This window comes from Mus pahari, chromosome 22 (assembly GCF_900095145.1).
Source record: "Mus pahari chromosome 22, PAHARI_EIJ_v1.1, whole genome shotgun sequence".
Lineage (NCBI taxonomy): Eukaryota > Metazoa > Chordata > Mammalia > Rodentia > Muridae > Mus > Mus pahari.
In genome coordinates, this window is record NC_034611.1 from 20,463,777 (window position 1) to 20,487,454 (window position 23,678).

The following is a 23,678-nucleotide window of genomic DNA, read 5'->3' on the forward strand; positions in this document are numbered from 1 at the left end:
GATTTCTGAGTTCGAGGCCAGCCTGGTCTACAGAGTGAGTTCCAGGACAGCCAGGGCTACACAGAGAAACCCTGTCTCAAAAAAAACAAAAAACAAACAAACAAACAAACAAACAAAAAAGCAGCTATTTTATTTTAGTAAATGAATAAAAATCACATATACAAATTATTTTTTTCACGTATACAAATTATTATTTTCTCCAAGGAATCTGATATAATTTCCCTAAAAACAAAAACAAAAAAACAGACAAGCTCCACCCCCCCACCCCCCACCCCCCCTAGGTCGCCTGATTGCAGGCCTTGCAATGCACAGTTCACCTGACAGTAAGGCCTTTCCAGGCAGCATTGTGTAACTCACACACGGCTAGAACATTACAGCACAATGCAGCTGGAATTACTCTAGAAGCCTAAACCAAGACTAGAAATAGTTTCAGAGCAAACACAAAAAAATGGCAGTGGGAAAAGCACCGAATCGGAGCAACAATAACACAGCTCCTAAGCCCCTGTTCCTCACAGCGCCATCCGTTCCTCACAGCAGCCATCCGTGCTCCTGTCCGGATGCTCCTGTCCAGCATGCAGAGTCCACAAAGCTTTCACGTAGGAGCACAAAGCCAGGCAAGCTGAGGTCCAACGCTACAGACCCAGTTACAAAACTTCATCAATACCTTTAGCTTCCTTTTCCACCATAAAAATGCCAACACTAGGGCTGGGCTGGGGCTGGGGCTGGGGCATAAGCGCTGGGTGCCAAAAGATTCACACTGAAAATGCTAGAATTCTCATTTTTGTTCCATCTTCCGTAAGTACCTCGAAAACCCACACACTCAACAGTTCTACAAAGTCGCTGCTTTCTCTACAAAAAAGAAAGAAAAAAACCAAACCCCGTCACACACAAAATTGCATGAAGACAAAGCAATTACAGTTGTACTATACAACCCAGTAATCACAATTCTCAGTACTTAGCGCAAGTCAAGTAAAAAATTGATGTCTCCCCACAATCATGTACAATGGTACTTAGAGCAACTTTATTCGTAACTGTCACAAGTGGGTATCAACCAAGTTTTCAGAAGGAGAGTGAATGACCTGTGGTCTATCCAGACAATACTGTGCAACACCAAAAGGAGATGAACTAGCCAGGCGGTGGTCACTGACACCATTCGTTCCACACTTGGGAGGCAGGAGGGTCTCTGTGAGCTCAAGTCCAGCCTGGTCTACAGAGAGTTTCAAGACAACCAGAACTACACAGAGAAACCCTGTCTCAAAAAACAAAAACAAAACAAAGGGAGGGAGGGAGGGAGGGAGGGGAAAGGAGCTGAACTTTTAAGCCATGAAAATAAATGCAAGCACCTTAGACATGTATAATTGGGTTTTAAAAGCCAAGCTGAAGAGACTATTGCTATTTTATTCCGACTACCTGATTACAAGACTTCCTGGGAGAGTCAGAAGCACAGGGGCAGGAAATCATTCTATACTTGGATACTGTGTTTTCTGATGGGGGGGTGAGGGGGCACATCATCATACACATGCAAACACCCAGCCCGGGAATGGCCTCTAATGTAAACTGGGGTAATAAGCAAAGCAGACACTAAGGGAGGGGTGGGGATCTCACAGAAAACCAGGACTTTCTGCTCAATTTGCTCTGATCTAAAATTATTCTTTTTATTTCCTTTTTCTTTTTCTTTTCTTTTCTTTTTTTTTAGACAGGGTTTCTCTGTGTAGCCCTGGCTGTCCTCAAACTCAGGGAACCACCTGCCTCTGCCTCCCAAGTGCTGGGATTAAAGGCGTGCACCACCACTGCCCAGCCTAAAATTACTCTTTAAAAAAAAAAAAAAAAAATCCGTGACTGGGGGTGATGGCTCGTGCATATGTGCGTATAACCTTAACACCCAAAGGGAAGAGGTGGGGAAGCAGAATTGCTAAGTTCCCAACAAGCCTATAACCACAGCAGGTCCCCATTTCAAAACCAAACAAAAACAGTACTGGGAATTCACATTTTAATTGGATATAAAATGAAGTAATGCTCCTAACAGTACCACAGCCATGGGTGTCCAAACAAATCTACATCTCTTCTACACGTGCATTTCAAAAAAAAAAAAAACCAGGACAACAAAAACCAGGCTGGGCAGGGAGGTGCACACCCATAATCCTGGCACTTACAAGTGGGGGCAGGAGGATCAGGAGATCACCCTTGATGATACAGCAAGTTCTAGGTCAGCTTGGACTATATGAAACTAGTAAGATTTAAGAATAATGCAACTATTTGTACAGTAAGAAAGTAAGAATGTCAACCTGCACACTCTGTTACTAGTGGACAGACAAGCTCACACTCTCTGTCATCTGATGAAACCATCAAGTGTTTAATGACTATCTTCACATTTCCAAATTCAGGACCATTTCCATATTAACAAGGAAGTAACAAGTGGTTTAAAAGCGCACAGCTCTTCCGCTCACACACACTCAAATGACCGACCAATACTCAGCGTCAGTACCTTTCCTCTGACCTCTAAGGTTGGTTCGGCAGCCTGGTCAGGGAAATATCAATTTCTCTGAATAGAAAGATTGAAATGAAAATAAAAGCCTGTTCTAAGAAGGGCTAATAGCAAAAAAAAAAAAAAAAAGAAGGGCTAATAGCATTTCTAAAATAGTAAAGGGAGAAAAAAACAATTAAAACATTTCAAGTTAGAATCCATTTTTTGTTTGTTGTTTAAAGGCAGGGGTTCCAACAGCTCAGACCGGCCTGAAACTTGCTATTTCACTAAGAAATACCAGGGGGTACCTCTGGCTCCAGCTCTGTTTTTAATCAGATGCATTGTTAAACAACCATGAATTCTACTTCCAATTTCAAGAATTAATGTACGTAGGAGGAAGTTCATCCTGACTCAGTCACAATTTATCCATTTACTAGAGACAAATATTTCTGATTTTTATCATCATGCACTAGAAAGAGCTGCCAACATACCATTACAGAAGTAGAGTTAGCGGGAACAGCGGGCAAAAGTGCTGGCGAACCTCCCTCCCCAGCAGTCTCCGTATCCCTCCCCAGAGGTCAGCTACTAAAGCATGCTGGGAAGCACAGCCCAGAGCAAGGAAGCAACCCAAGTACCTCAACCCTCACCTCAGCCTCAACCCTCCAGAGGCCAAGAAGACCGACGGAAGGAAAGCACAGTGGATTATAAAGATTTCTCTGCATCGTCAACTATCTGAGAAAACTAAAAATGCCTTCTTCACGTATAGGACCTCACACATATAGCAACAGACATTTTACCAATACGAGGAGAATACCACCTGAACCCAGTGGTACAGATGGTTGTGAGCCAACCCCTATAGATGCTGGATGCTGAGAACAGAAGAGCTCCTAGCTCTTGAGCCATCTCTCCAGCATCCCATGACCCCCGAAAGAGGCTTTCAAGGAGAAACCTAAGCCAATTTTCAGCTTCCCTTCTGATATACTAATACACGACTACTTACTAGTACATTAAAGACACTTCATAGATGTAAGATAACAGGTCCTTCATGATACAAGATATCTATAAGCATTAAGACAATTAAACAATATACAAAGCATCTAATATACTATTTTCCTAGCGAGTGGCACACTCCTTCAGTCTCAGCACTTGGGAGGCAGAGCCAGGTGGATCTATGAGACTGAGGCCAGCCTGATCTATATAGTTATGAGTTCTATCCAGGACAACCAGAACTATATAGTGGGACCTTGTCTTGAAAAAATAAACTAAAAATATTATCTTTTGTAAGCAAATACGTTCAAAACAACCTGTTCTCCTCTTCCAATTTTTTGAGACAGTCACCACTATGTCTGGTACAGTCCCTGTTTTACCACGCCCCCAAATATCTTACCATATTCACAAGATCAGGTTGATATATACTTAAAATGGGTCAGGTTTAAAAGAGCACCCAGTTACTTCAAAACAAAAATCTTATCTAACGTAAAGAACCCAAACCAGACCCCAAGACCAAAACAATCAGGTACAAGTAGCTTTGGGATCTGTAGACAAGTGGAGTCTTCATATTTTATCTAATATACCAAATATATGTATATATCTCCATCTTTCTACACACACAGACACACACGCAAGACATCCTCAAATATTTATCATCAGAAACACCTCACATATTAAACTCGTAAGCCCAGGTGTCTGCTCAAGTCCAGTTGGTCAATGACTACTCTGAAATATTGTTACTGCCTCCTCACACAGTATACTGACACACTGGGCAGGGACCCACACACTGACAATTTAAGGCATTGGTTTTTTGTTTTTTGTTTTTTGAGCCAGGTCCTGTGGCTAACACCATTAATTCTAGCACTGGGTAGACTTAAGGCAGAGGGATACCTTTAAGTCTGAAGGCAGCCTCCTTCCACCATGAGTTCCAGGCTAGAACAAGTTCTGTCTCCAAAACTTAACAAACAAACAAGGAAAGGAAAAGGAAAAGGAAAAGGAAAAGGAAAAGGAAAAGGAAAAGGCAAAGGAAAGGACAAGGCTGGGACACGAAGCACTCTTAGGTGAACTGAAAGGATACTCTCTGTCATTGCTGCGACATCCAGCTTGTCGATATCAGGAGAGCCAGGGCAACACTTCTTGAATTCTTTCCGAAGGTCGAAAAAGGAATAGAAGCATTCAGGCAGTAACACATTCTGGGGGGAGGATAAGGTAGAGATTGTTAACTCGGTGAGTCTGGTCCTTATTTCTCTAGTAACCAGGAACCTAAGAGCAGAATATAGGTAACATTTTACCACAGTTGTTAGAAATATTAAATTCAATGTGGCCTGGCTTTAGTTTTAATCCTTGGCCACCATATCGCATTAAATCCTAGAGCAGTTTCACAAAAGCCATCTCACTTTAACAGAACGAGTAACAACGTCATGGTCACTGTGCCCTCTGATTAAGCCATTTCTTGTTTTCTGTGTATGTTTCTATTTGTCTGCAGTGGCACCAGGTGTGTGTGTGGGGGGGGGGGTTCTCACAAAAGCCTCTGGATCAGGAGCTGCAGATAACTGTGGGTTACCAGATGTGAGGGTAGGGAACCCATCTGCACCCTCTGCCAACTGCTGAGCCCTTCCCCTCCCCCTACTCAAACCCTCTCCAAAGTTGCTACACAGCAGGACTACTGTGCGCTTATTCATTTTGTAACAGGCCTTTCCCAGCCATAATCATTTTATTCCATCTGTGTTTACAGGTATCTGTTTTTACAGAGATAAACTTAGACTAAGATTAAGATTTGTAGTTCTAACTAATGTTGAATCCCAGTAATATGTATATTTGATAATAAGGTTAGAAAACAGTAGTACCTATTTTTTTTTTTTTTTTTTTTTGGAAAAGATTAGTTTGGTACCAAATTATAGTTCCATATTGGTTATTTTGTTCATTATTCTGGCTATACCTGAAAATTCATTGTATTTTAAGAAATAAGCATCATAAGGTTGGAGAAAGAATTCAGTGGTTAAAAGGACTTGTTCAGTTCCAAGCATCCACATGATAGCTCATGATCACCTGTAACTTTAGGCCCTGGGAGTCATACCTACCTCTGGCCTCCACAGGCATGCATACACATAGAACACATAATCCACACGGGCAAAACACCAATACATATTTAAAAAAAATAAGATATCAATCTTAAAAAGAAAAACAAAAAAACAAAACAAAAGCTCCCACAGGCTGGTCAGGTAGCCCGGTGGGTGGAGCACTCACTGCTTCAGTCTGACGACTTGAGTTTGATCCCTGGAACCCACATAACTGGAAAATGGACCCCACAAGCTATCCCCTGACCTCAACAGGCACAATGTGGCACACTAGCGACAGACAGAGACAGCTATAAAATTCTAAGACAAGACGGCATCCCAACAACCAGACAAGGGAGAGACCGCACAGAACTCTGCAGGCAGAGGCTAGAGAGCTGTGAGCCGACGGCCAGCCGGAGTTACACAGAGAGACCGTCTCGAGAAAGTCACGCTAAAGAATGTAAGTCAGTGGCATGTACAGCCTGTGAGCATGTGCAGCTCTAGGTATTCAGGTCCTAGCAATAGACCACGAAGAAATGAAGCTTTAAGTCAAAGCAAAGAGAAGTAGTTCCCATTCTTAGCTCTGAGCACCACGTCTGGCTGGTAAAGATCACTGTGCAAAAAAATTGGTTGGGGTTTTTTTTGTTAATGTTTTGTTTTGTTTTGTTTTCCTTAAAGTTTCCTTGTACACAGGCTGAAAAGCCTTGGACTTTTTGACTTTTTCTTTTTTTTTTTTTTCTTTTTTTTTTTTGGTTTTTCAGAGACAGGGTTTCTCTGTGTAGGCCCTGGCTGTCCTAGAACTCACTTTGTAGACCAGGCTGGCCTCGAACTCAGAAATCTGCCTGCCTCTGCCTCCCGAGTGCTGGGATTAAAGGCATGAGCCACCACCGCCCGGCCCGCCTTGGACCTTTTAAAGGTTTTTAGAGATAGCCCCATGAGCAAGCTGGCCTCAGACTCACAGAAATCTACCTGCCTCTGCCCCCTAAGTGCTAGAACTAAAGGTATTTGCCACCGCACTTCTGCTTCTCATCCCTGGGCACTCACTCCCCTTGAATGTGCCCCCACACCTAGTTTTATGCAGGCTAGGGGTTGAACCCAGGATATCAAATACTCTATTATCTGTTATCAAGGTAATTCTTGGTTTCTGCTTTCTGTTTGGAATACAGTGTATGACCCCAGATTTGCTTTGAACTTATACTCTGGCTCAGCTTCATAAGTACTGAGAAGGCAAACATCACCATTCTTGGCTAAAAATAATTTTTGACAAGACCGAATTTAGGTCCCCCACCCCCTTTTTTACATACTTGGTGGGTGGAGCACACATGTGCCACTGAATGAATGTGGCGGTCATAGGACTACTTGGGAAAGTCAGTGCCTTTCCTTCTACCAGGTGGGTCTCGAGACTGAAGTCCATCTAGCTTGCACACAAACATCTTTACCTGCTGAGACATTTCTAGCCCTAGATGTTTAAAATTTTTTTCAAAATAGTTTGTGTTCATTAACTTGAAAATTCAATTTACTGTTAAAAAGAAATTGTAGGTTTTTTAATTTTTAAAAATTTTATATGTATTTTTTCCTTCATGTATGGATGTACAACATGGGTAGGCGTAGTGCCAGAGGCTGTAAGCAGACACTAGATCCTGTGGAACTGGAGTTATATAGATTTCAGATTATATAGAATCAAATACATGGTTGTGAGCCACCATGGGGATGTACTGGAGACCAAACCCAGGTTCTTTTCAAGAACAGCAAGTGCTCCTAACTGCCAAGCTCTCTCTCCAGTCAGGAAATACATGTTCTGAACGTTGCCAAACATATAGTAACATCGTCTTTAGCTGATTCTACTCAGTATGATTTTCTCAAATTGTACCTGAAATCAGAATTATCAAATCTTGGTAACAGATTTGAAGAACTACATAAACCACGAGTACCCACAATTCCCTATGGTCATAATAATCTATAGCAATAATTCACACAATAGGAAAACATCAGTTTAAATCACTATTCCCATTTAAAATACATAGCATTTATTTTTTTTATAAGTATATTGACATCACACTAAATTATACAGCAAACTAAACAGGTTTGTATAAAAATGCCTCTTGCAAAAACAATGCTTCCCTACATAAGTCTGGAGAATATATAATATGCTAAAGTCAGGGAAAACTTTATGAGTTTTTTTTCCCATGTTTTATCATTTTGTGTGTAAAATGAATATATATATAATTTTTATTATGCCATTTCTTTTAGTTTTTTATATTTATCTTAATAGAAATGGATCAGGAAGCTACCATAATTTTTCTCTATAAGTTGGAATGCAATGCTATCCTTCCAAAAAAAAAAAAAAAAAAATAGAAAAAACTGTTGGGAACAGAGGCCCTTACCAGTAGGAACCCAGCACTTGAAACAAACTGAAGCAGGGGCTGGAGAGACGGTTCAGTGGTTAAGAGCACTGACTGCTCTTCCAGAGGTCCGGAGTTCAATTCCCAGCAACCACATGGTGGCATACAACCATCTGTAATAGGATCTGATGCCCTCTTTCTGGTATGCCTCATATAAAATATATATATATATATATACACACACACACATATATATATACATATACACACACACACACACACATATATATATATATAAAATCTTAAGAAAAAAAGCAGGAAGCTTTTGAGTAAATGGTCATCCTTAGATATTTAGAGTGAAAGGCTAGCCTGGGCTATAAAGCCATCTCAAAAAATTGGGACTAGCTCCCTTTTGCAAAGGAATGAATTCTTGGCCCTTCCTTTATGACTTGGGGGTTAGTAGAGACTCCTCCTATGTAATTCTGACTCTGTGGCACAGTTACTAGTATACCATCCCATAACATCAACTGGTTACTAAGGTTCCTTTAAAAGCAATGATGGGTCTTCAAGGTGGAAGACCTGGAGATTCTCCTGCAGACACTTTTCAAATGACTATATATTTTGACTAACTTACCAGCTTCCCTTACTTTAGAGGAGGCAGGCAGGAGTAACAACCTGCCCATGCTGTCTGTTCTATCTGCCAACTTTCTGGGCCTCCCAGTGCCCTGAGCATAGCCTCTCTTTTCAGCCTTGGTGCCTACCCTACTGCGATGCACAACACAACTAATCGGAGTTGCTAATAGGAACTACATTAGCACAAATTGGCTTCACTGGGTGAGCTGTCTAAGCTCTTCATTGTCCTTCAGAAATATTCTTCCCAGAAGAGAAACAGCAGATCTGAAAAAAAATTGCATAGTTTTTTTCTACATGACAAAAGTTAGTAAAGATGACCCCACTGATACAAGGTGTCAGTGCACTGCTGTAATCTCAGCAGGAATGCCATGAATTTGAAGCTAGCCTGGGCTCCAGAGTGAGACCTTATCTCAAAAAATCCACACATATACAAAAGTAAATAAGAATTTTAAAATTTGGTTTTGAACATTTACTTCCAATCCAAGGGAAGTGTTCTAAGACATTTTACTCCTTATGTTGGTCGTTGTTACTAAGCAGTCTTAAAAATACTTAAGATGTTTAGAGGGGTTTTTATTCTTTGAAGGATAAAGCATTTCACAGTAAGGAAATTATCACAATGTGGTAAAATACCAGCCTTTTCTACTTTAAGTGACAGAAATTCAAACTTTTATTAGCTTTGGAAAATAGAGGATGTGGAGCTGGAAACAAAGAAAATGTTTTAAATCACCAAAGGATACCTGTAAGTTACTACTCTCCCAGACATCTCCATGAAGTGTGGTAGTAATGTTAACCCTTAAGCTCCAGCACTAAGCTATGCATCTGCAGTTTCCTCACTTCCAAGTACAGCAACCTCAAGATCGCTAACACTTTGTAACTGTTACCATCCCTTTTGATTCGGAACACTTTAATTTTTCCAAAGTGAAAATCTGCACTATTACACAACCAACTCCCCTTTGACTTCTTTAAAAGGAGGATAATTTGAATAAAAGTGCACCTGTCCTTCTAGAAGCCAGAACAGACTGATTTTGTTTGTTTGTTTCTCAGAGAGCATCCATCTGCTTTTCCAGAACCCAGCACTCTTACCTTCTTGGAAGCCTCGGGATGCAAGATCTGCCTGATGTGAAGCTGCCCGTCAGTACACAGACAGAAGGAAGTCCCGACACCAATGTTCAGTTCATTGCTCACTGACTGGTTAAACTGCAAGAACAAGAGACACACACAAGGGATGCAACGAAAGCAGAATTTACAAGCACACCAAAGTGGCCCAACTTGAAGATAACCAAAGAAAAGCCCTCCTGAAGACTCTGACACAGGACACCAGGGTACTATCACAAAGAACCCTTTCCCCAGGAACCTCCCCTTTTCACCCGGGCAAGGGAGGTTTCCAACCAATTCTGCAGTTTTTGTTCCGGGAGTTGAAGTCACTTCCCAGCAACCCCAATATTCAGGATGAGACTATTCGGGTCACTTTTAACAGATTGCTTTCAGATTACATCATATTATAGTATTATTTTTTTCAATGTTTCAGGTTTAAGGAATCCATATCCGATTAACAAGCGGGGTAATGAATCAGCAGAAATTCTGTAAAGCGGCTGGTTATCACCTTTCTTTAGAAAATACTCTAGAAATCATGTATTCCTTTCATTGGAAACTGGTGTGCTACGGCCGAGGCTGGGAGAACACAGAGCACAGTTGCCGCACAGGTGTTGAGACCCGCCCTATTCCGGACTCTAGCAACCGTCAGCACCCAGAACAGTCAGTTTTTAGGTCACCTCAATTTCAACCGGGGATCCCCGCCAGCTCCACGATGACCCAACAAACAGCCCCACAGGCCTGTACATGCAACCACTCCATGGGATCTCAATCAAGGCACTGAAGAAAGTAATGAGGAAGCTGAGCTTTTGGAAATTGGCTAAAATCAGGCGGGCACTCAGGTGCAAACCAAACTATAGCCATGGCTAGCGTTAGCGCGGTACGACTGTGGGTACCCCTCTACAGCACTGCGCCTCCAACCCCGAGGCGGGCTACAGACCCAGACCCAGGAGAGAGACTGAGTGAGCTTTGGAGCTGCTGGAGGTGGCACTGAAACTTCGCTGGCGGCCCGTGGGGTAAACCGCGCGCGGCCGATTCTCCTGCCCAAAGAACTACAGGAGCTCAAGCCAATCTCAATCCGACACCCCGGGGGCCGGGAAGTCAAGCACCGCAGCCCCTCCAGAGCAGTCCCTCCCCCCCCCGCCCCCCGACCGGACTCCCACACACAAGGCTGGGAACCTCGCCACCCCGCCCCAGAAACAAGCAGAGGCCGCCCCATGAGGGCGTGGAGCCGCAGGGTTGGGTCGGGTCCGGTCTGGGGGGCCACCTGGATGGGGGTGGGCGGCGTGGCCTGGCCAAAACTGTCACCTGTCGGAGGGCTTGGTCCAGCTGCGGCGCGGAAGACAGGTTTTCAGCGTCTATTTTAGTTTCTTCTTTACAATCCTCTGTCAGTTCCAACTGATCCGGTCTAACTAGTACTTCGTGCAACTGTCCCACCTCGGGGGAGAAGAGGTAGAAAAATAAGGGGCCAGTTTCCCCCTTTTCAACTTGGAAATCCTTCCTCCTCCCCGGCTTTTCCTGGACCGCTCGAGGCTCTACGGGCACCTAACAGCAGAATCAAAGCTCCCCAGGACTAGACGCCCGGGGATCTGGTCGCCCCACCCCCACCCTACCCGGACCAAGTCGCCCAGGCCAAGGAGGGGACCCTAGCGCCCCGGGAACCACCAGCCTGGCATAGGCGTTCTGCGACCCGCAGAGAAAACGCGGCTCGGCAGCGCGAGGCCTTTTCTACCTGGGCCAGGTTTCGGAAGACTTAAAACGGCTCCAAGGTGGTTGGCCAACAGGTTTGGTTCTGCTATGGATTCTCTAGGCCTCGGGGCCCCGCTTCATAAGCGTGCAACCACTTTAAAAAAAAAAAATTAAAGGAAAAAAAAAAAAAAAAAGAAAGAAAGAAACCGACTACCCTCTCTCCAACTTTCTTCAATAAAGTTGTTGCCCCGACTTCTCTGGTTTGGACCAGAACTTAGTAAAGTACCTTCTTGTTGGCCAAATCCACGACTTTCCATAACAGCAGGATCAGCTCCTTCTCGTCCGAACCCAGCTTGGCTCCGGTGGCCCCAGCAGTGATCCCAAAAAGCACCACCAAGTAATCCGGAGACGCCGTCATGACGATAGGTGGGGAGGGGGAGGAGGGGGGCCGGGAGGCGGCGAGGTGGGGGTTGGAAGTGAGAACGAGAAAACCTGTGCTAAAATACCCTCTTCCAGGAGAAAAAGCAAGCGCCCACCCCCCTCCTCGAGGCCGCCAGGGCAAAAGGCGGTAACCTGCCACCCAAGCCCACACCTGGCCGGCGCTCCACACCCTGGGCAGGAAGGGGGGTGGAAGGAGGGAGCAGCAGGCCTGCCCTTTTTGTATCCAATTGCTCGTGCGTCTAAGAAAAAAAAAAAAAAACCCAGGAGCCGGGCTGCACCCCCGGGAGGCGCGCGCAATGGCTGAAAGCTTTTCTGTTTTGGGATGTGGCTCTACCTGCCCGCCCCTTTTCCCCCTCCCCCACGTGGTGCAGGTAAAAGACACCTGGCGGCGCCCGCCCATTGGCTCCTTCAAACCACGACGTGGCAGCGGTGGGAGGGGGGGGCGCTGGGGGAGGGAGAGGAGAGGGCGGGAGACAAAGGCTGGATGAATGGGGAAGCCAGGGCTGGGGGGAAGGGGAGGGGAAGAGAGAGGCGGGGAAGAGCTACTTGTCACCAGGAGGGTAGCCAAGGCCAGACCAAGGGGAGGGGGGCGCGACGGCGAGAAGGGTCCCTGCTCGAGGGCGCGGCGTTGAGGGATTTGGAGGGTTGGCTTGGCCGGGAGGGGGGGAGAGGGAGGGGGATGGAGGAGGGAGAGGAGATGAGGGGTCGCGCGAACAGACCAAGGTTGCCCAAAGGTAAAAGAAGGCCAGAGGTGAGGCCCAGGGCGCGGCGCGTGGGAGGGACCGGTCTACGGCTGCCCGGGAAGCTGGTGCGGGCAATTGCGGAACCCGGCAAACGCCGCTCCTGAGCCCAGCACACCTTTCTGTGCAAACAGCGGGAGGAGGGCAGTCCTGCCGGCCCTGCCCCTCACGGCGCGGGAGGCTGGCATTCGCTCTCTCCTCCTCGGGGCGAGCCTCCGCCCCCCACCCCCGGAGCCGCAGAACCGGACGCTCGGCTGGCTAGGCAGGTCTTGGGATGCAATCACAGCCCTCGAAGCAGCTGGAGGACCTCGGGAGGAAGGACCTGTAGCCCCTTCTCTATCACTTTGTTACATCTTCATCTTGCTGGCTGTTAGTTCGAGACCGGAACACCCTCTAGGACCCGGACACAGTTAACTGTGACTTGCCTTGGCTAAGAAGTGCGTCTGCCCCGCAGCCCTCATAAAGGTTTTTCAGAGTCAGGCCAAACGCACTTTTCGTTAAATATCCTGCCTTTTGTTCTTGGAGCGTGTGACTTGGCCAACTTATGCCCAGAGACTACTGCGCGGCCACCACCCACCACCCCAGCCCCGCCACAAGTCATCAAGGGGCTAGATAGGTTATGTTGACATTTTAGAAAAGTGCCATCGGTGGAGTTCCCCCGAGTTTTCTGTTTCAAACCCGTCTATTCTGAAATATTACTAGCTTGGCGCCCGGTGTGTGGCCTTACATATTCTTCCAGTGAAAAGAAGCGGCCACACCCTTGCAACCGCAGGAACCTATTGGTACTCTCTTGGGGGACCCTTGTCAGGACAACCTAGAGATCACGCTTTCCCAGCGGGAGCCGAGACTCCGGGGATTGGGGAGAGGAGTCGGAGGCCCGCGACGCGCGTTTCCCGGTAGGATGAGGTGCGGCCGGCAGCGGGGGCCGGCGGTGCAGGTGGCAGCCGCGTCCGGGATCGCAGGCGGAGGCCTGGCTCGCACTCAGCTCCCGAGTCCCCCGGGTGCCTCTCCTCGCCCCGCCCTGGCCCCGGTGTCTCCGAGCCTGCCTCCTTGTCCCTAGGAGTCTCGGGGGGCTGGGACTGGGCGGGGAATCTGGAAAAACCACCCAGATTGCATTGCAGTGGGCGAGGCCGCTTGGAGGAGCCGGTTCTGCGGAGCCGCGTCGCCCCAGGGCTCTCTAGACGTGACCGGCTCGGTTGCTCGGCTCTACCGAAGAGGCAACACCTGGCCAGGGCACGAGACTCCGCGGCACGCTCGGCACACTGGGGCTGGGAAGGCCCCAAGTCAGGCAAGCGAAGGTTGCAGAGAAAGTGATTACAGCCGCACCTGAAGCAGCTCCGACAGGACTTTGGAGTTTGGAGTCATCGTTCCTACAACAAGTTTTAAAGAACGGAAGGCTTAAAAGTGGGCGCTTTTACTAGGAGATGGCCGCAACCAGGAAACTAACACGAATCTCACAGCTGCCCAGAGACTCTCCATCCCCCATTTTAATAAGCTGGATTCTCTTTTTTTTCTAACATTTTTTAATTTAATTTTTAGATTTTAAATTTTAATTTAGTTTAATGTGTCCAACTGGATTTACCTAAACAAGGGTTTTGCTGTTTGTTGTTTTGGGGTAAATGCTCAGGGCTTGTAACAGCCTGGCACTTGCTCTGCCCACAACAAATACAGTAATTTGAATGATAAAAAAAGAAAGGAAGGAAAGGAGGACATGACTGCTTCTAGGTACGGATTGAGAAAGATTTTTTTTTTTTTTTTAGCCAGTGACCTCAGAGGCTGGAGAATCTCAATGAGCCTGGTCTAAAAGTCCAGTTTCAGGTTAGCCAGAGCTACACAGACTTGATAGTCTCGAAAAAAGAGAGATTGAGATTAGCGAAATGAGGGAGACCATATCCAGAGGTGTGTGGAAGGGTCCAGAATGAACAGGAAGCTGAGCCAGGCCATGTGAGAAGGGGGAGATAGAGAGAGGGGAACCAGGAGCAGTGGCCAAGAGGCCAAAATAGCCGAGTTATTGGTAGAAGGGCAACTCAGCCCAGTTCCTGTACTGGAGAGTTCACGGTAGGGGGCAGGGTAAACCGACTAAGAGGACCTTGTAACTGGTATGGACTGAGGGATGCTGGGGTTTAAGACCTAGCATCCCAGGCGTTTGTTGTCGGTAAAGGGATCGTCTCTTGTCAGCGGTCCTGGAAAGCTGGAATGCTGACCAAGGCCAGGGAGTAAGACAGCCGGCTGTTTGGCTCTGGTGGATGGATGCCCACGTTCTCCTGATCCACCTGGGTCTTGGGAGGCACAAGCCACTTAGGAGCAGTCGGTGTAGCTGGACCACCTAGGGCTAGCTCCTTTGGGGCTGTCTAAGATGCAAATTCCAGAGTAACACCTGGGTCGGCATTTGTCAGCCGTTAACTTGATACCTGCTGGGACAAATAGACTAGGGAAAGAAGGACTAGGGAAAGAAAGTGGTCCTGGTAGTTAGTGGAGGGGAGTTCAAGTAGAGATCCCACCCTCAGGAATAGGCAGCTGGGGAAACAGGCTGTTGACTGACAGCGGTGCTTATCTGGAGTGCATTTGACCTGTGAGAAAGGGATCCAGGTCGAATCTCTGAAGTGTATGAGCTTTTTAATTCTAGAGATGTTTTTAGCACGAGAAACATTTTAAAATCTATACTTAGAAATAACCAAAGGAGGTCTCAAATTTTGAGCTTGTGACTATGATGCAGTCAATCCTTAATCAGGGGCTAGATTAATAGCTTATCAGAACTCTTGACTAATGTTAAAATTCTGAGCTTTTGATGTCTTACCATGACAATAGCATAGAGAGGGGAAGAAATCTGGAACATTTCTCATTTTTATATACCTTAAAACATTTACAAACACCTTTATAACTTGGATTTACACATCTTAAAAAACTTTTTGAGACCTTCACAACTTAAACTTTCATATCCTCAGATCATATATATATATATATATATATACATATATACCTTAGAACATTTTCTTAGACCCTAGAAACGTTCATAACTTTTAAATCTTTTTTTTTAGAAATCCAATCATTTGCCATGGGGCCCAGGTGGTTGATATGAGAGCAGCCAGTTTTGATGTTACTAAGCACCTCAAATTTTCCCTGGTTTGAGACCTAACAAAATTGTAACGACACACATGCAAATTTGCAGCTTTGTCTCACAAGCCTAGGTGTTAATTCGTCATTGTAAAGGAGACACTAGCTCACAGGCACAGAAAAAAAAATTTTTTTTTTTCAAGACAGAGTTTCTCTGTGTAGCCATGGCTAATCCTGGAACTCTTAAAAAACCAGGATGGCCTCAAACTCTGAGATCCTCTGCCTGCCTCCCATGTGCTAGGAAATGTACGTTTCAAATGTTCTATAAAGAATCAGCAGTCCGGGTCTGCTTTGCTTTGCTTTTTTTCTTTTAAAGGACTTTAAGGAGTGGGTACGTCAGTACAAACTATAATCCCTGCACTTGGGGGGGCGGGAGGGCAGGAGGATCAAGATCAGGGGGTCCTGGCTATAAGAGAGAGACCCTGTCTCAACAAATTAGATTTAAAAAAAGCTTAAGGGCTGGTGAGATGGCTCAGTGGGTAAGAGCACCTGATTGCTCTTCCGAAGGTCCGGAGTTCAAATCCCAGCAACCACATGGTGGCTCACAACCATCCGTAACAAGATCTGATTCCCTCTTCTGGAGTGTCTGAAGACAGCTACAGTGTACTTACATATAATAAATAAATAAATCTTTAAAAAAAAAAAAGCTTAAAGCATAAGGAAAATTATCAGAAAATTGCTCTCAAAGATTCAGACAAAATCCTTATCTACATGGAACAAATGCAGTAAGGTGCTGGGGAACTGGGGAGGGATTTTTTTTTTTTTTCCTTGCTTCAATGCTGAGGATCAATTCCAGGGTCTTACTCTCTCACACACGCTGGGTAAGAGCTGTGTGGCCCTGGTTATAAGTGAAAGAATCCTTTGTCCTGTTCTCTGTAACTTGTATAAAGTTAAAATCGCTTCAGATACATACGGTTTTTGTTTTAGTCTCCCTAGCCCTTTGCTATGGCCCTGCAGGTATTTAGCAAGGTGCCACCCTTTCTTCTGGGATGATGTCATGGGTTTGGGTGAGTTGTCTGCATGCGTGGCTGTGTACTATTCGCATGCCTGCTACCTGCTAAGGCCAGAAAAGGCCTTAGATCTCCTGGAGCCCCTGGAACTGGAGTGATAGGTGGTTGTGAGACTCCACGGAGCTGGAAAAGCAGCCAGTGTTCTTAACTGCTAAGCCAGCTCTCAAGCCTGAATCAATATATTTGTTTAGATTTTCTTTAGTAAATAGAAAAAGGTTAAAAAAAAACTTTTTTAAAAAGAGGGTTTTTTTTTTGTTTTTGTTTGTTTTTGTTGTGTTGGCTAGAGGTTACTTTTTTTAAATTGGGATTGGGGCATGAGTATGTGTGTGGAGGGCAAAGTGTTAAAGTTCCCAGAAGCTGCAGTTACAGGTAGTTCTGAGCCACCTGATATGAATACTGGGCACCAAACTTCGTTTCACTGCAAGAACAGTTAAGTGCTCTTAAGGAGTGTCTCTCCAGCCTCTTCCCCTTGTTCTGTGTTACAGTCCTTTCATATACTCTAAGGTTACTGTTAAGTGACCTTTCCTAGACTGAGCAGCTGTAGCCTCTTCATTTCCTGCTCTTTAATTATCTTCATTGTCCCCTTTTAGAGAGAGAGTTGTGTGACGCTAGTAATTGAACTTCTTGCTATTTTAGGGCGTTTTATTTGTTTTGAGAAATATCTTGTCTTATATAGCCTAGGATAGATAGCCTTTCTGTGTACCTGAGGCTGTGTACCTGAGGCTGTCCTTGAACCTCCCATCACTTTTGTGGTGGGTGGTATACGTGGAAGCCAGAGGGCAGCTACATCAATGTTTCCAATTTCACTTGCAGTGTCTACACCTTCCTTAGGGTTCTCATCTGCCCACACCTGGTTGTTACCTATGCAAGCCTTCAAAAGTGAACTCAACGTCTACAAACCCATAGGTGTCAAGTGGAGTACGTGTGCTGAACTCACTTGCTGGCCTGTTCTCAGGAGCTGGAGGAAGACACACCAGAAAAGATGGAGACACCACTCTGACAAGAACTGAGAAGCCACAGCATGCATCCCACACAGAGCCAACCCATCAGGCACCCACCAGAGAGGGGACCAGAAGACTGCATGGCCAGGAACAGAGGAGACAGCAGTCCAGCAACTGGGGACTGATGTTTTCAACTATGCCTTGGAATGAAGGGAGGGTTGAATGAACAACTTGAGTGTTTAACAACAGAAAACCCCATTATGAACAAGTGTGGCTCTCTGGCAATGCCCATTAATGCCCTGTGTCATTTAATTTTTTTGTTGTTGTTGTTGTTTTTTTGTTTTTTGAGACAGGGTTTCTCTGTATAGCCCTGGCTGTCCTGGAACTCACTCTGTAGACCAGGCTGGCCTCGAACTCAGAAATCCACCTGCCTCTGCCTCCCAAGTGCTGGGATTAAAGGCGTGCGCCACCACGCCCGGCTTGCCCTGTGTCATTTACTAGCCATGTCTTTTGAGAGGCAGGAGTTTGCTGACCTCCCACTAAGACCACATATTTGAGACAGCCCTCTGTGTCCAGGCATGCTTTGTAGCCAGAAATCAAAAGCTGTCATGATATCTGCAACCAACTTGGATCCACCTGTACTTCTCCAGCCTGCAGGAGCCCAGGGTCTCCCGAGGAATAGGTTCAAAACACGAGAGTAGCAGAGTGCTCACAAAGTACTCAGAGCTCATGGTTGTCATCATTTGTTAATGTACTAAGAACAATGAAACCATACCTCCAAATAGGAGAAATAGTATAGATGTGACTTGCATCTCGGGTTGTTTTTTTTTTTTTAAAAGATTTATTTATTTATTATATGTAAGTACACTGTAGCTGTCTTCAGATACTCCAGAAGAGGACGTCAGATCTTGTTACAGATGGTTATGAGCCACCATGTGGTTGCTGGGATTTGAACTCTGGACCTTTGGAAGAACAGTCGGGTGCTCTTACCCACTGAGCCATCTCACCAGCCCGCATCTCGGTTTTTAAATACCAAGTAAAAATCTATATTCCAAGGCTATGGGAAGTCACTGATAGTCCTTAGATTCTCCCTTAGACAGGGTTGTACGATGCCTCATTCTCGGGCCAAACCTCGGCAGTGGGGAGGTAAGGAAAAAATGAGAGTCGGGATGACTACATTATAATTCTTTCTTTCTTTCTTTCTTTCTTTCTTTCTTTCTTTCTTTCTTTCTTTCTTTCTTTCGTTCATTCATTTTTTTGTTTGTTTGTTTGTTTTTCAAGACAGGGTTTCTTTGTATAGCCCTGGCTGTCCTGGAACTCACTCTGTAGACCAGGCTGGCCTCAAACTCAGAAATCCGCCTGCCTCTGCCGCCCGAGCGCTGGGATTAAAGGTGTGCGCCACCACGCCTGGCTACATTATAATTTTCTATTAATTATTCTGTGTATCCCACATTTAGACAAAGTACTGGCCTGAGCCATTCTTATAGATTACCAATACAGAAAAATCTAAGTTTACTAGTTTGCCCTGCTACTTGCTACCTTGTGGTTTGGACTTGTTCTTTAGTCTCAAAGGGACTTGGTTTCTCACCTGTGAAGATAACATGTCCTTCACAGGGTTTAAGGAAATGGGGGCATATAAAGTGTCTCCTTAAAAGAGGCCAGCCTGGTCTACAGAGTGAGTTCCAGGATAGCCAGGACTACACAGAGAAACCCTGTCTCTAAAAACCAAAACAACAACAATAGCAAAATACACTTATGAGCCAGGAAGGTTCTACTTAGAGGACTTACTGAGAGGGAGGGTCAGGGTTACTTAAGGTAACCATAAAACCACTGGCCTCTCAGGCTCTGTCTTAAAGATAAGGAGCCCAGCCCTCTTGGGAATATGGGAAGTTTGGGGCAAGCTCGATCCACACAAGTCTGTTTCAACCCCAGCAAAAGACACTAGCAAGGTGTTTAAATGAGACTTTACCCCAACACCATGCTTGTCATAGGCAAATTTAGAAGAAAGTGTGAATATAAAATACAAGTTGTCTGGATAGCAAGGCAGCAAGAGACACCTGGCCCGTGGGGACGACAGAAACATCCGTCTCACTGGGCATCTAGAGGGTAAAGGATGCCACCCAGAAATTCCCCCCTCCTTACTCGGTCTTTTGGTACAAATATCTTCTTCCTATGTATTCCTTACCCTGAGCCCTTTACAGGTTCCAAAGAAACAGCTCAGCAGCAGGCTTTCCCTTTTAAGCCAAGGTAGGGTGGACAGATGGAACATGGGACGTGTTCCCTGTAGCAATCCTGTCTAGCTCCTGTAAGCAACTCTAATGAAATTCAAAGACTTGAAAGTAGAAGGGGAAGGAGCTAAAGGGGTGGGGCCAGAGGGAGTGTGAGTGGTGAGGAAACGGCATAATTAGCTTTTTGTTTTGTTGATTTGTTGGGTTTTTTTTGGGGGGGGGATATCGACTCTTAATCCCTAAGCCTCAGGCTTACTTGTCATCAGCTCAGCTTCCCCTTTGACTGACAAAGGGTTAACATTGCTAGTCTGGCAAAATATAACCCAGGGACCAGGAAACAGTTTTCCCCTTGCCTTCTGTGTTTTGAATTATATAGTGTCACATTGAGAGAGAGGACGTTTGGCAGAAACTGCTGTTCGGAGACAAGGAAGTTAACGTTTATGATGGGTCTATGTCCGATTCTTACAGCACGTTTCCACCTGTGGACTATCAGTGACTGTCAGGCTTGGTAAACGTATTCAGTCGTTTATCTACTACAGTGCTCGGGCTTGTTTGCACCAAACAAGACGTCAGGTCAATTGTGATTAAAAACAAACAAGGTGCTTGCTCTGTGAGGGGGATGAGCCAAGAGCTCATCACAAAAACAAAGGCAGAAAACTGGGCAAGGGCTCTCAGCTCCAGGGCTTGGGACTCCAGCTGTGACAGGCACACTCCTCCTGGGCACATAGGAAATGGCTTTTGAATTCCGGTGCACTAGTCAGGGTGAAATAACAACAACAACAAAAACAAACAAACAAACAAAAAACCGGAAAGAGCTCTGTTTGCACCCTCAGGAGCCAAGGATGGGAGGGCTCACCAACAAGTTAAGGAAAAGTCCAATAGTCTATAGTGGAGAGAATTTGGGAGTTGCTCTTGACTGTGTCCAAGTGGTCACCAAGGTACATGGAGTAACGTGTGTGTGTGTGTGTGTGTGTGTGTGTGTGTGTGTTCGCATGTGCGCATGCCCTATACTACACGTGTGGAGGTCAGAGGACAGCTTTGGGGGAGTTAGTTGGTTCTTCCCTTCTACCTGGTTTCTTGTTTGAGGCTGGGTCTCTTTTATTCCTGCTTCTGCTCTTGAGCATCTTCTCTCTCTCTTCTGTCTGTGTCTCCCATCTCTTATGATTACAGATACACACTACTGCACATGGCTTCTTATTTAGGTTCTGGGGACCAAATTTGGGTCACTAGGCTTGTGTGGCAAGTGCTTTTACGCACTTAGCTATCATCTGGCCCTAAGAAATATATTTTTAAAAGATAATGAATATGAATTTACTACCATTTCATACAAAAATACAGCTTTTTGCTACCTTTAATTCAATATGAATCCAAATTGAAGGAATATCTCTTTGAGTTCAAGGCCAGTCAAGGCTACATAGTGACACACCATCTCAGAAAAACAAAAAGGGTTGGTATTAAAAAGACTAATCAAGGCTGGGCGTGGTGGCACATGCCTTTAATCCCAGCACTCGGGAGGCAGAGGCAGGCGGATTTCTGAGTTCGAGGCCAGCCTGGTCTACAAAGTGAGTTCCAGGACAGCCTCTCCCATGTGGAACACCTTGACCTGGTCTGCTGCTCGGTTTATCCGCCCAAAATATAAAACCTAGGGATTCAAATTTCAGTGGCTGTGTTTATCACTACTGTGCCATACTGAATGAGAACCTCTAGAAGCAAACCAAAACATTGCCCTGGGTCTGGAGAGATGGGTCACTCATTAAAACACAAGCATGAAGACCTGGGTTTGGATCTCCAGCATCCACACTGCTGGGAAGGTGGACACCGCATCTTCGGCTCGCTGGCCATACGAACACTTCTCGGGGCCAGAGAGACGGGCCTATGGCTAAGAATATGCTTACTGAACAATAACAAGGACCTGAGTTCAGATCCCAGCACCCATGTAGTAAGACTGCAACCTCAGCCCAGAGGGAGGCAGAGATAGGAGGGAGCACTGGGGTTTATTGGTTTCTAGCCTCACCAAGACAATCCTGGCCCTAGGTTTAAGGAGAGGCCCCACCTCAAAGGAACAGGCAGAGTGTCGTAAGTGGACATCTGATGTTTGCTTTGGACCTCTCTGTGTGTACAAAAGCAAGTGCACCCTCACACACACATGCGTATACTCAAGATACCTGTACACATAAATAATAGAAAGATAATAAAAGTATTTCCTACCAAATGTTTTTGGGTGCTCCACCAAACAGTACACCCCGCCTCTGTCACTACTTTTCTGTATTCGAGTAATACCCCATCACTAAGATCGACACATCTGAACAGCTCCTTAGCTAGAGAGCGTCTGGGTTGTTTGTGTGAGTGTTGTGGCTGTGGAGATCTGTACACAAACTGAACAGACTTGTATGTTTACACTTCTATTTCCTTCTCTCCCTCCCGCCTTCCCTCCCTCCCTTTCCCCCTTCCTCCTCCCCTCCCTCCCTTCCTTCCTTTTTCCTTTTTTCTTTCACTCTTACTGTTTTGCTTTGGCTAGCCCAGAACTCTCTATGTAGACTAGGCTAAGCTCAAACGAGTGGTGCCTGTCCTACTTCAGCCTTGTAGGATTATAGGCAACTGTCAACTGTGCCATCTGTTTTCATGTTTCTTAGGTGTGTACACGGGAGCACAGTTGCCAGATCATATGCTAATTCTATGTGTAACCCATTGAAAAACTGTCAGTCCTTTCAACAATATATAAAGGTTTCAATAGTCTTCATATTGTACTGCTTGCCTCTTTAATCTTAGCTAACCTAAGGTGCTTAAATAGTGTTTCCTTCTTTTTTTTTTTTTTTTTTTTTTTTGGTTTTTCAAGACGGGGTTTCTCTGTATAGCCCTGGCCGTCCTGGAACTCACTCTGTAGACCAGGCTGGCCTCGAACTCAGAAATCCACCTGCCTCTGACTCCCGAGTGCTGGGATTAAAGGCATGTGCCACCACGCCCCAGCATGCTTCCTTCTTTAATTTGGATTTCCATAGTGGCTAATAACATTCTCACGTGCTTATTGTCTAGATGCACATACGCTTACACATACCAACACAAACATGTTTGTGACAGGGTCTAATTGTATTGCAGAGAAATTGGCTTCAAACCCCCAATCCCCCTGCATCAGCCTCTCAAGTACTGGGATTACAAAGTGTGTGCTACTATTCCTTTGTTTGGAGACATTTCTCCCTGAAACACTCCCTGACCTGTTTTTTCTTCAACTGCTAGGAAGCACACCCAATACCTCTTTCACAGAAGGCAAGGTCTCTCACACTAAGGTCACACCCCTATCTTCCAGCCCATTTGTATACATTCTGTAAGAAAATATTCACTGATGCCAATTCCACGGTACATGTCTATAATGCCACCTTTCAGGGAAGTGAGGCAGGAGGCTTGAGAGTATAAGGCTAGCCTGGGCTACATAGTGAGAGCCTCATCTCAAAATAAAATGAAGAGGAAGGTGGAAGAGGAAGCAGAAAGAGTTTTCTTTGTATTTCTGGGACTGTGTTGTGGGGATATAGAGAAGAAAAGGCAAGACGGGCAGTCATGACAAATGAGTCGGCTCCACAGACATAGTACTTCTCTCAGGTGGCTGTCACTGATTTAAAGGCTGTACGCAAAAGCATGGAGCCTGTGACCAAGCTAGAGGAGGAATTCTGCAAGCACACTGCCAGTCAGCAGGAACCATGCCTTGGGGTGAAGTGTGCAGCCCCACTGACTAATTAAAGTAGGTAGAACCAGTTGGAGGAGGTAATGAAGTGAGGCCACACAATAAATAGCCACGCTGGACACGAAAGGATCAGAAGAGCCTTCCTAGTCACGTGTGACAGCAGGTGTCACTAGTCTCATTAGTCTGAAAGTCGAGGCAGGAGGATATCTGCAGCTCAGGACCCAAGGCCATCCTGGCAAGACCGATTTTTTTTTTTTTTGG

The 23,678-nt window shown here is 45.5% G+C and overlaps 1 protein-coding gene across 5 annotated transcripts in view; it reads right to left on the reverse strand.

The window, feature by feature from the left end:
• Esrp1 (epithelial splicing regulatory protein 1) overlaps positions 1–12,038 on the reverse strand; it is a 56,580-nt gene extending 44,542 nt beyond the window's left edge. For 3 of the 5 annotated variants that reach the window (XM_029533411.1, XM_029533412.1, XM_021221929.1), the window contains exons 1-4: positions 11,554–11,975; positions 10,887–11,015; positions 9,570–9,683; positions 4,533–4,647 (exon numbers count right to left, since the gene is read on the reverse strand). In XM_029533411.1, the coding sequence (XP_029389271.1) occupies positions 4,533–4,647; positions 9,570–9,683; positions 10,887–11,015; positions 11,554–11,685 (490 nt within the window). In that variant the 5' untranslated portion in view covers positions 11,686–11,975. Of the gene's footprint in view, positions 1–4,532; positions 4,648–9,569; positions 9,684–10,886; positions 11,016–11,553 lie in introns of all 5 variants that reach the window. The other 2 variants (XM_021221930.1, XM_029533410.1) reach the window with 2 other exon arrangements.
• Positions 12,039–23,678: the final 11,640 nt, after the last annotated feature.